We start from the raw sequence: 12,361 nt of genomic DNA on the forward strand, positions 1-12,361 counted from the left end.
CTAACACATAAAAAAACTAAATTCTAGGGTCATATTCTGCAAAATTATACACTTAAATTTGAAAATTAAAAATGAATGATTTTATAGGAAACCACAAATTACCAAAATTGATTCACAAGATAGAAAACTTAAAGATGGACATAATCAAAGAAGATATTAAGAATGCTGTCAAAAAAGCAACAAGCCAGATACATTCATGGGTGTATGCTTTCATATCTTCAAGGAATCTAATATTCTCAAAACGAAAGGGAAGGAAAAGGTGGAAAAAAAGGACTGAAGGGAGGAAAAACTGTGCTTTTCTTTATATGAATCCAGCATCACACGCATACCAAACACTAAGAAACCACACACAAAAAAGAAAACTGACCATTCTAAAGCAAACATCCTTAACATTAGTAAAAAGAATCCAGAAATACATAAAGCCAAAGATGGATTATTCTAAGAGTATAAGGATGGTTCAATATCAGGAAATCTAGTAATATATTTCACCACATATTAAATAAGTCAGCAAAACAAAGATTTTAAAAGATGCAAAAATAATTTATCAATTTACCTTCCCCATATCTTCCTGATTTATATGGCTACTTAATTAACATAAAAAGCACATATGCACATATCCAATGTGTAAGATGTGTACAAATATTTGCTGCAGCATTTTTAAATATTTAAAAATTCATCCATCAGGTACACATGCAAAACGGAATACTAAATAGCCATTTGGTATTATAGACTATCTGTAATAGAGAAAAAGTAAACTAGAAAAATAAACATCAAACTATTTTACCAAACATTTCTAAATGTGTGTGATTTTACTAACAAGCATTTATGATTACTCTCATAATCTGGGGGAAAAAAGTGAAAATCCTCATTTTGGACTTAGACAAATAATAAGGAGACAGGAAGAGTTTAAACCAACAAAATCCATATAAAATGGCAAATGAAAATAGAGGTAATATTAAGGGATAGAAATATAGGTAAAAGATACACAAACAGGAAAACACTGAGCAAAGTTAAAACAACGGTATCCACAGAAAGAACGTAAGGGACAGAAAATAATAATAGCTCAGTCTAAGGATTATTGTGAGGATTACCGCTAAATGCAAAGTGTACTCCTAAAATTTCTCCATGAAATACTCTCAAGAAATCCTAGAGTTTCATGCTACTCTTACGGAGCTACTGCAATCTCAACACTTGCCTCAATTTAAAGATCTATTTACAGAACAGGTAATATGCTACACTATGCGGCCATCTGCAGAGCAGATTTCATACTAAAAATTCCCACTGAGAAAGGTTAAGTACGTTGTATGTTGAAGGTGCCAAGATAAATGGTAGAGAAACTAAAACTAGTGGTATACTATATTGGGAAGTACAGAAGGGAGACAGGTGTTGGAATCAGAAAGATGAACAGAATAAGTCATTACAATGCTTCAAGGTGAAAAATTAAAAAATAATAGTATAAGCATATTACTTAGCAATATGGGAAAAACCACCAGAAGAATCTAAAATAAAACCAGTTAAGTAGTTGCCACAAAAGAAAGGGACTTTCAGAACTACAGAAAGGAAATACACATCTGGTTTTTACTGTAAGATCTTCCTTGCTATTTGAACATGTGACATTTGTGATAAGTTTTTTAATAACTGCAAATTTTTTTCAAACAGATTAACTATACCAAGAAGAAAGGAATTACCTGTTTGTTTAAACTTGGAAGGATCTTAAAGATCAAGTCCATCCCTATGTTTTTTAAAAGCAGGAAATCAATTTGACAAGTATAAAAGTTTACATAGAAGTGAAATTCCAAGTAAAGGAGATTCAAGCAATACAAAAATCACTAAGCCAAACTATTTTTTTTTTTTTTTTGTGAGGAAGATCAGCCCTGAGCTAACATCCGTGCCCATCTTCCTCCACTTTATATGGGACGCCGCCACAGCATGGCCTGACAAGTGGTGTGTCAGTGCACACCCGGGATCCGAACCCAGGCCGCCAGCAGCAGAGCACACACACTTAACTGCTAAGCCACAGGGCCGGCCCCTAAGCCAAACTATTCTTAAATGAGCACCTATCACTAAAATGTACAAAAGGAGTTCACTATTACTTCATTTACATAAAGAAAGTTTACCTTATTTATAAGATAGGCCAGAATAAAAGAACTGGAAAGCTTTGCAAATTTTTGTTTAATTAAGAAACATTATTGAGAACCAACTACATACGAGGTACTCTCAATCACAATTTTCACAAAAACACAATATTCTATTTCCTAAAACAAATCATGATCATCTAAGTACCTTGAGGTTGACTAAACTGCTATCTATAAGCGCCACAAACATGAATATCTACAGCCAGATAAAACATAATAGAAAAACTTACAGTTATTGTACCAATTACAAAATCATAATTAACACATCTGTGGGCTACTAAAGGGATGAGACTTATAAAAGCATTTCTTTCACAAAATTATTCATTCAATAGAATCTCTTCTATTTCACGCCATAAAGAAGAATCAATATGAAGACCAGGCAGGCATAGTAATAGTTTCACTATTTGGAGTCTAATATTACTTTTTTACTCTGTGTACTTCTATATTGTTAGAATATTTTGCTGTGAGTTTCTATTACTTTAGAAATTTTATAATTAAAATGACGTTCAATTCTTCTCTTGCCTTTTTATAAAACTTCAAAATTAATATAAATTTAAAGTAAAATATATTTGCTTAAATGAGAATTTCTACTTATATAGCAAAGAAATTTCTCATGACTATATCCTTACTTAATTACTAATTTACATGACAAATACTGATGAAATATTTTTAAACTAAAATCCAAAATACATGTATCACACATTTAGTAGAAGACTCAACATATAGCTTAGCATCCAACACTACAACTGTCAGAAAGAAAAAAGTAATCTCCTTCCTTATCCAACTTGATCAAAAGATTCGTAAGTTATTTAAAAGAATATCAGTCACCAACAAAAATTTATTCTTTATTCCACCCTGCATCAAGCTTTCATATCAAGATTTGAAGTAATATTTGTAAAATAATAGAAATAAAGAAATAAAACTCATGCTTGCTATACCTGAACTATAAGCATAAGAAATTATAAACTGCTATACCATGACTGTAAGTACAATTAACCTAAAATCTTTCAAATTACATATTTCAAATTAAATTGGATTCTGAGAAACAACATCTTAGACATAGGAGTTATTAGCCCTAAGAAATAATACTAAAAAAGCAGTATTATAAAATTTAAGTTATAATTATATTTATAAATATAAACTTTGTCACTCAATCTGCAACACACTTGCAAACTAAAGAAAGTATCTACACAGAAAGGCTCACCTTCATCCACAGAAAATTGACAGCTCTTATCATTGAAGAAAAGAATTTTCTTCTTATCAGGACGATTTACAAATAGTATCTGGTCCCCTAAAGCCTTAAAGATAAAGAAAAAATTTTCAGTTAACTCCAAATTACCTCACCCCCCAAAAAACGTTTTTACAACAAAAAGTTCACATTTCTTTTAATCCTTAGTATACCATTAGGGTCCACTAGGCCCAATTTTAGTTCTTTAGTTCAACAGTTCTTGAACAGCTCTATTTTTAAAAATTGATATTTCAAGACTTTTATTCTTAGAGGTCTTCCAAAGTAAAAAAAGAAAATTATTTTTTCAAAATAAAATAAAATTCAATCTATGTTGCAATTATGGTTTGGGTCCATTGGACCTTTTTATTAATCTGAGAAAAATTATGGGATCTTAGTGTTCTTACTTTTCCTCTACCTTGAAATATACTGCTACTTATTCATCATTACCCATCAATTATTTCCAATTATGCTTTAGAAAGTTACAATTATAAGAAAATAGAAGAATGATTAAGTCACCCAGAAGTTTGATGCAGCAGTGAAATAAATAGCTATCCTCCAGTTTTTTACTGCATTGCCGGAAGGACTGCATCATCTTTCAAGAAAATAAAGAGTGGAGTAGTCTTCATTGTCTTTTAGCTTTCATTGAGCATATCTGACAATTCAAAATTTTTTATTTTCTACTCCTCAGAGCAATGACAAGAAAAGTGACAGAAGATAGTTCACTATTATTAACAAATAAGAACAAGAATGCAAAAATCCAGATAGCAGCACTCTAGACTCTAATTATGATGGTAAAATTCATCATAGAATTAGTCTCAAACTATGAGTCTTTAGAAGACAATACCATAGCTCAATAACCTCAAGCTTAAGAATCAATGAGTGAACAACATATTTCTAAGGACATAAAGGAAATAAGGTATTTTCATTCAGTTAATTATTCAACAGGAAGGACTTCATCATATAATACTGTGTGATAATTTACCATCTCACTTTGCTAAAAGGACATATAATAGTAATCTTCCATCTTTCTCATTTCTGTTTGCCAAAATGTACTTGATACAGAGGTTTGCTATACTAAAATATTAAAATTTCAAATAAAGCTGTTTTTACCAACCCTTTATTCTTATTTATGTAAATTATTCATAACATGACTTGAAATACTTTTAATAATAAAATAGACTCCATTAGGCCCTGTGGTAAATGGTAATGATTATATATGTAAAACAAATAAAAAGAACTCTAAAGACATTGCGGAAAGAAATCAAAGAAAACACAAATAAATGGAAAAACATCGGTGTTCATGGATCAGAAAACTTAAAATATTGTTAAGATGTCAATAATATCATAAGCAATCTATAGATTCAATGCAATCCCTATCACAATTCCAAGAGCACTTTCTGCAGAAACAGAAAAACCCATCCTAAAATTAATGTGGAATCTCAAGGGATCCTGAATAGCCAAAACAATTTTGAAAAAGAATCAAGTTGGAGGTCCCATAGTTCCTGATTTCAAAATGTACCATAGAAGAATCTGTGAAGACGGCAGAATAGGAAGCACGAGGAATCTGTCTCCCAACCTAGACAACAACTGCACCGGCAGAATCTTTCTGAAAATTAGAAAGTGACCATGCATGCCCAAGGAAAGTCAGAAAAGACCTGAGAAGACCTTAAGTTTACACCTCAGGCTAATTCCCAGCACAGTGACAGGGTACAACAATCAAAAAACCAGTAACAAAAAATAGCAAAACCTGGGGAAGAGGAAGAATCTGATTTCCAGAGTTACCACATTATTAGATTCAAACGTCCAGTTTTCAACAAAAATATCACAAAGCATACAAAGAAACAGGTAAGTATGGCCCCTTCAAAGGAAAAAAATAAATCAACAGTCCCTGAAAAAGACCTAAGGGTAAATACCCCAGACAAAAACTTTTAAAACAACTGTCCCAGAGATGCTCAAAGAACAAAAGGAAGATGTGGAGAAAGGCAAGAAAACAATGTATGAACAAAATGGAAATATTAATAACGAGATAGAAAACCTACAAAGAAACCAAAAAGAAATTCTGGAGCTGAAAGTACAATAAATAAGTTGAAAATTTCACTACAGGGATTGAAAGGCAGATGGAGCAGGCAGACGAATGAATCAGTGAACTTGAAGATAGGACAATGGAAATTATCAAGTATGCAAAACAGACAGAAAAAAGATTGAAGAAAAAGTGAACAGAGCCTCAAAGACCTCTGGAACACCATTAAGTGGACCAACATATAAATCGTGCGAGTCCCAAAAGGAGAAGAGAGAAAGGGGCAGAGAGAATATCTGAAGAAATAATGGATGAAAACTTCCCAAATTTGATGGAAGATATGAATATCAACAACCAAGATGCTCAATGACCTCCAAGTAAAATGAACTCATAGACTCATGCTGAGACACATTATAAACAAGCTTTCAAAAGACAAAGAGAATCTTGAAAGCATCAAGAGAAAAGCAAACCATCACATACGAGGAAGGGATACTCAATAAGATAAAAAATAGATTCCTCATCAGAAACTTTAGAGGCCAGAAGGTAATAGGCTGATATATTCAAAGTGCTAAAAAAAAAAAAAAAAAAAAAAAAAAGTCAACCAAGAATTTTATTTGCAGCAAATCTGTCCTTCAAAAGTGAGGGAGAGATTAAGACATTCCCAGATTTAAAAAAAAAAAGCTGAGAGAATTCATTACCACTAGATCTGCCCTGCAAGAAATGCTCAAGGGAGTCCTGCACGGTAAAATGAAAGAACACTAGACAGTAACTCAAAGTAGTATGAAGAAATGAAGACCCCAATAAAGGTAAATACACAGGCAATTATAAAAGCTAGTATTATTGTAATAACAGTTTGTCACTCTATATTTTGTTTTCTACATGATTTAAGAGACTAATACATTTTCAAAAAGCAATTATTAGTCTACAAACTAGTATTATTTTAACTTTGCTCTGTAAATACAAAGTTTGTCTTCTACATAATTTAAGACACTAATGGTTTTAAGAGAATTATTAGTTTATGTTTTGGAGAACACAGTGTATAATTTTGTAAAGATGTAATTTTGTGAAATCAACAACCAAAAGGGGTGGGAATGGAGCTCTAAAGGAGTAGTTTTTATGTTACTGACATTAACCTGATATAATTTCACATTAGAGTGTTACAACATTGCGAAGTTAAATATAATCCCCATGGTAACCACAAAGAAAACAGCTACACAATATACATGAAGGAAATAAGAAACAAATTTAAATATTTCAATATAAAAAAATCAACTAAACAGAAAAGAAAACAGTAATGCAGGAAACGAAGTGCAAAAAAGCTAGAAGGCATATAGAAAACAAATAGCAAAATGACAGAACTAAGACCCTCCTTATCAGTAATTACTTTACAAGTAAATAGATTAAACTCACCAATCAAAAGACAAAGATTGGCAGAATGAATAAAAATACACGATCCAACTCTATGCAACCTACAAGAAACTCATTTGAGATTCATTGAAAGTGAAAGGATGCAAAAAGATATTCCATGCAAACAGTAACCAAAAGAGAGTGGGGATGGCTATAATAATATCAGACAAAATAGACTTTAAATCAGAAAAAGTTACAAGAGACAAGGAAGGACATTATATATTAATAAAAGGTTCAATACAGCAAAAAGATATAATGATTATAAATATTTATGCATATAATGATAGACCAGCAAAATATACACAGCAAAAAATGACAGAATTGAAGAAAGAAATAGTTCCACAGTCATAGTTGGAGACTTCGATATCCCATTCTCAATAATGGACAGAACAGGACAAAAAATAAGGAAACGAGTTAATACAATAAACCAGCTAGATCTAAAAGACATATACAGAACACTCTACTCAACAATAGCATTCACAATCTTCTCAAATGCACAGAGGACACTTTCCAGATAGACCATATGTTAGGCCACAAACTAAGTCTCAACAGATTTGAAGAGAAATCCTACAAAGTATTTTCTCCAACCACAACAGAATAAAGTTAGAAATCAACAGCAGAAGTAAAACTGGAAAATTCACAAATCTGTGGAAATTATAATACACTCTTAAAGAACCAATGTATCAAACAAGAAATCACAGCATACCAAAACTTATGGGACACAGAGAAAGTAGTGCTAAGGGGGAAAGTTATAACTATAAAGGCCTACATTAAAAAACAAAAAAGATCTCAAATCATCAACCTAAATTTACAACTTAAGGAACTAGAAAAAGAAGAACAAACTAAACCCAAAGCTAACAGAAGGAAGGAAAAAGAATATAGCAGTGAAAAATGAAATAGAGAATAGAAAAACAAAAATTAACAGAACCAAAAGTTGGTTCTTTGAAAAGATCAACAAAATCCATAAACCTTTACCTAGGTGGACAAAGAAAAAAACAGAGAACACTCAATTTACTGAAATCAGAAATAAAAATAAGGACATTACTACCAATTCTACAAAAATAAAAAGCATTATAAGAGAGTACTATGAACAATCGTACACCAACAAATTGGATAACCAGAAGAAATGGACAAATTCCTAGAAACACAAAACCTACCAAGACTAAATCACAAAGAAGAGCCAGCTCTGACAGCCTAGCGGTCAAAGTTTGGCGTACTCTGCTTCAGTGGCCCGGGTTCACTTCCCGGGCGTGGAACTATACCACTTGTCTGCCAGTAGCCATGCTGTGGCGGCAGCTCACACAGAAGAACCAGAAGAACTTACAACTAAACACAACTACATACTGGGGCTTTAGGGGGAAAAAAGGAAGGAAGATTGGCAACAGATGTTAGCTTAGGGGGAATCTTCCCCTGCAAAAAAAAAAAAGAAAGAAAGAAAGAAGAAATACAAAATCTAAATAGATCGATAACTAGTAAAGACATTGAAACAGTAATCAAAAATCTCCCAACACAGAAAAGCCCTGGCCCAGATGGCTTACTGGTGAATTCTACCAACAATTAAATAAGAACAATCCTTCTCAAACTTTTCCAAAAAATTGAAGAGGAGAAAACACTTCCTAACTCATTCAGTGAGGCCAGTATTATCCTGATACCAAACTCAGATGAAGACACTACAAGAAAACTACAGACCACTATCCCTTATGAACATCAATGTCAAAATCATTAATAAAATACTAGAAAACTGAATTCAGCAGCATATTAAAAGGTTTATACATCATAATCAAGTGGAATTTACTCCTGGAATGCAAGAATGGTTCAACATATGAAAATTGATCATCATGTAATATACCACATTAACAGAATAAAGGGAAAAAACACATGATCTCAATTGAGACAGAAAAAGCATTTAACAAAATTCAACACTTCTTCATGATAAAAACACTCAACAAACTAGGAATAAAAGAAAACTACCCCAACTTAATAAAAGCCAAAAATGAAAAACCTACAGCAAACATCATACTCAATGGTGAAAGACTGAAAGCTTTACCTCTAAGATCAGGAACAAAGCAACGATGCCCACTTTTGCCCCTTCTATTCCACACAGTACTGGAAGTTCTAGCCAGAACAATTAGGCAAGGAAAAAAAATAAAATGCACCCAAATTGAAAAGAAAGAAATATAATTATCTCTGTTTGCAGATAATATGATATTATAAGTAGAAAACCCTAAAGACTGCACCAAAAAACTGTTATTGCAGGACAAAATGGAGTGCCACAGTATATTCAAAGTGCTGAAAAGAAAAAAGAAAAAATCCCAACAAAGAATACTCTACCTAGCAAAATTGTTATTCAAAACTGAAAGAGAGGTAGAAAGTTTTCCAGACAAGCAAAAGCTAAAGGAGTTCATCAACACTAAACTGGCCTTACAAGTACTGTTAAAGAGACTTCTTTAAGCTGAAACAAAAGGGTGCTAATTAAAACAAGAAAACATATAAAAGTATAAATGTCAATGGTAAAGGTAAATATACAGTAAAGGTAGTGGGTTAATCAGTTTTAAAGCTAGTATAAAGGTTAAAAGACAAAAGTAGTAAAAATAACTATAACTACAATAATTAGTTAAGGGATACACAAGATAAGAAATGAAAAATGTAACGTTAAAAACATAAAACGTGAGAAGGAAGAAGAAAAATATACAGCTTCAGAATGCATTCAAATTTAAGTTACAAACTTAAAATAGACTGTTATTAATATAAGTTCTTATATATAAACTTCATGGTAACCACAAAGCAAAAACCTATAGTAAATATACAAAAGATAAAGAGAAAGGAATCTAAACATACCACTAAAGAAAGTCATCAAACCACAAAAGAAGACAGCAAGAGAAGAAATGAATAAAAGTACTACAAAACAGCCAGAAAACATTTAACAAAATGGCAATAAATACATAACTATCAATAATTATTTTAAATAAACTGAATTCTCCAATCAAAAGACATAGAGGGCTGAATGGATTAAAGAAAAAAAGATTCATCTATATGCTGCCTACAAAAGACTCAGTTTATATGTAAGGACAAACACACACTGAAAGTGAAGGGATGGAAAAAGATATTCCATACAAATGGAAACCAAAAGAGAGCTGGAGTAGCTATGCTTATATCAGACAAAAGAGACCTTAAAACAGACTGTAATATGAGACAAAGAAGAGCATTACATACTGATAAAGCAGTCAATCCAACAAGAGGATATACATTTGTAAATATTTATGCACTCAACATAGGAGCAGGTAAATATATAAAGCAAATATTAACAGATCTAAAGGGAGAAATAGACAGCAGTACAATAATTGTAGGGAGCTTTATTACCCCACTTTCATCAATGCATAGATCATTCAGACAGAAAATCAATAAGGAAACATCAGCTTTAAATGACACATTAGACGAGATGGACTTAAGAGAAATATACAGAACATTCCACCCAAAAGCAACAGAATACACATTCTTCTCAAGTGCAGATGGAACATTCTCCAGAAGACATCACATATTAGACCACAAAACAAGTCTTAATAAATTTAAGAAGACTGGAATCATATCAAGCATCTTTTCTGACCATAATGGTATGAAACTAGAAATCAATTACAAAAAGAAAAGTGGAAAATTCACAAATACGTGGAGATTAAACAACATCTTACTGAACAATCAATGGCTCAAAGAAGAAATCAAGAGAAATCAAAAAATACCTTGAGACAAATGAAAATGGACATACAACATACCAAAATTTACGGGTTGCAGCAAAAGCAGTTCTAAGAGGGAAGTTTATACCTATAAGTATCTATATCATAAAACAAAAGAAAAACCTCAAATAAACAACTTAACTTTACACCTAAAGGAACTAGAAAAAGAACAACAAAGCCCAAAGTTAGAAGGAAGGAAACAGCAAAGATCAGAGCAAAAATAAATGAAATACAGACTAAAAAGACAACAGAAAAGATCAATGCAGGCCGGCCCCATGGCTTAGCGGTTAAGTGCCTGCGCTCCGCAGCTGGCGGCCCGGGTTCAGATCCCGGGCGCGCACCGACGCACTGCTTCTCCAGCCATGCTGAGGCCACGTCACACATACAGTAACTAGAAGGATGTGCAGCTACGACATACAACTATCTACTGGGGCTTGGGGGGAAAAAATAAATAAAAGAAAAGATCAATGAAACTAAGAGATGATTCTCCAAAAAGATAAAATTGACAAGCCTTTAGCTAGATTCACCAAGAAAAAAAGAGAGAAGACTCAAATTCAGAAATAAGAGACTTTACAAGTGATACCACAGAAATACAAAAGATCATAAGAGACTACTATGAACAACTATACACCAACAAACTGAACAACCTAAACAACCTAGAAGAAATGGATAAATTCTTAGAAACATAATACCTAACAAGACTGAATCATAAAGAAACAGGAAATCTGAACAGACCATTTACAATAAGAAGATTGAATCAATAATCAAAAACCTCCCAACAAAAAAAAGTTCAAGAATAGATGACTTCACTGGTGAAGTCTACCAAATATTCAAAGAAGAATTAATAGCAATTCTTCTCAAACTCTTCCAAAAAAAAAAATAGACAAGGAAACATTTCCAAACTCATTTTACAAATCAAGCATTACTCTGACATCAAAACCAGACAAGGACACCACAAGAAAAGAAAATTACAGGCCAATATCCCTGATGAACATAGACACAAAAATCCTAACAAAATATTAGTAAACTGAATTCAACAATACATTAAAAGGATCATACACCATGATCAAGTGGGATTTATTCCAGGCATGCAAGGACTGTTCAACGTCCACAAATAAATCAACGTGATACACCAGATTAACAAAATCAAAGATAAAAATCATATGAACATCTCAATAGATGCAAAAAAAGCATCTGACAAAATTCAGCATCCATGTATGACAAAAACGCTCAACAAAATGGATACAGAGGGAACGTACCTCAACATAATAAACACCACATCTGACAAACCCACAGCTAACATCATACTCAATGGTGAAAAGCTGAAAGCTTTTCCTCTAAAATCAGTAACAAGAATGCTCACTCTTGTCACTTTTATTGAACTGTACTGGAAGTCCTAGCCACGAAATTAGGCAAAAAAAAGAAATAAAAAACATTCATATTGGCAAGGAAGAAACAAAACTGTCTCTATTTGCAGATGGCATATTATATGTAGAAAACCCTAAAGACTCCACCAAAAAACTGTTAGAACTAACCAATGAATTCAGTAAAGCTGCAGCATACAAAATCAATATACAAAAATCTGTTGCATTTCTAACACTAATAACCATCAGAAAGAGAGAATAAGAAAACAATCCCATTTACAATTGCATCAAAAAGAATAAAATATCTAGGAATAAACTTAACAAAGGAAGTGAAAGACCTGCACACTAAAAATTTTAAGACACTGATGAAAGAAGTTGAAGAAGACACAAATAAATGGTAAGATATTCTGCACTCATGGATTAAAAGAGGAATATTGTTAAAATGTCCATATTACCCAATGCAATCTACAGATTCAATGCAA

General features: G+C 32.4%; 1 protein-coding gene across 1 annotated transcript in view; it reads right to left on the bottom strand.

Moving 5' to 3' along the window:
- Positions 1-12,361, bottom strand: part of GTF2E2 (general transcription factor IIE subunit 2) — a 71,248-nt gene that overhangs the window by 22,132 nt on the left and 36,755 nt on the right. Inside the window, exon 6 of the mRNA XM_004428820.3 lies at positions 3,340-3,433. Within this exon, the coding sequence (XP_004428877.1) occupies positions 3,340-3,433 (94 nt within the window). The remainder of the gene's footprint in view (positions 1-3,339; positions 3,434-12,361) is intronic.

Source organism: Ceratotherium simum, chromosome 28 (assembly GCF_057802395.1).
Source record: "Ceratotherium simum simum isolate JZ-2026a chromosome 28, ASM5780239v1, whole genome shotgun sequence".
Taxonomy (NCBI): Eukaryota; Metazoa; Chordata; class Mammalia; order Perissodactyla; family Rhinocerotidae; genus Ceratotherium; species Ceratotherium simum.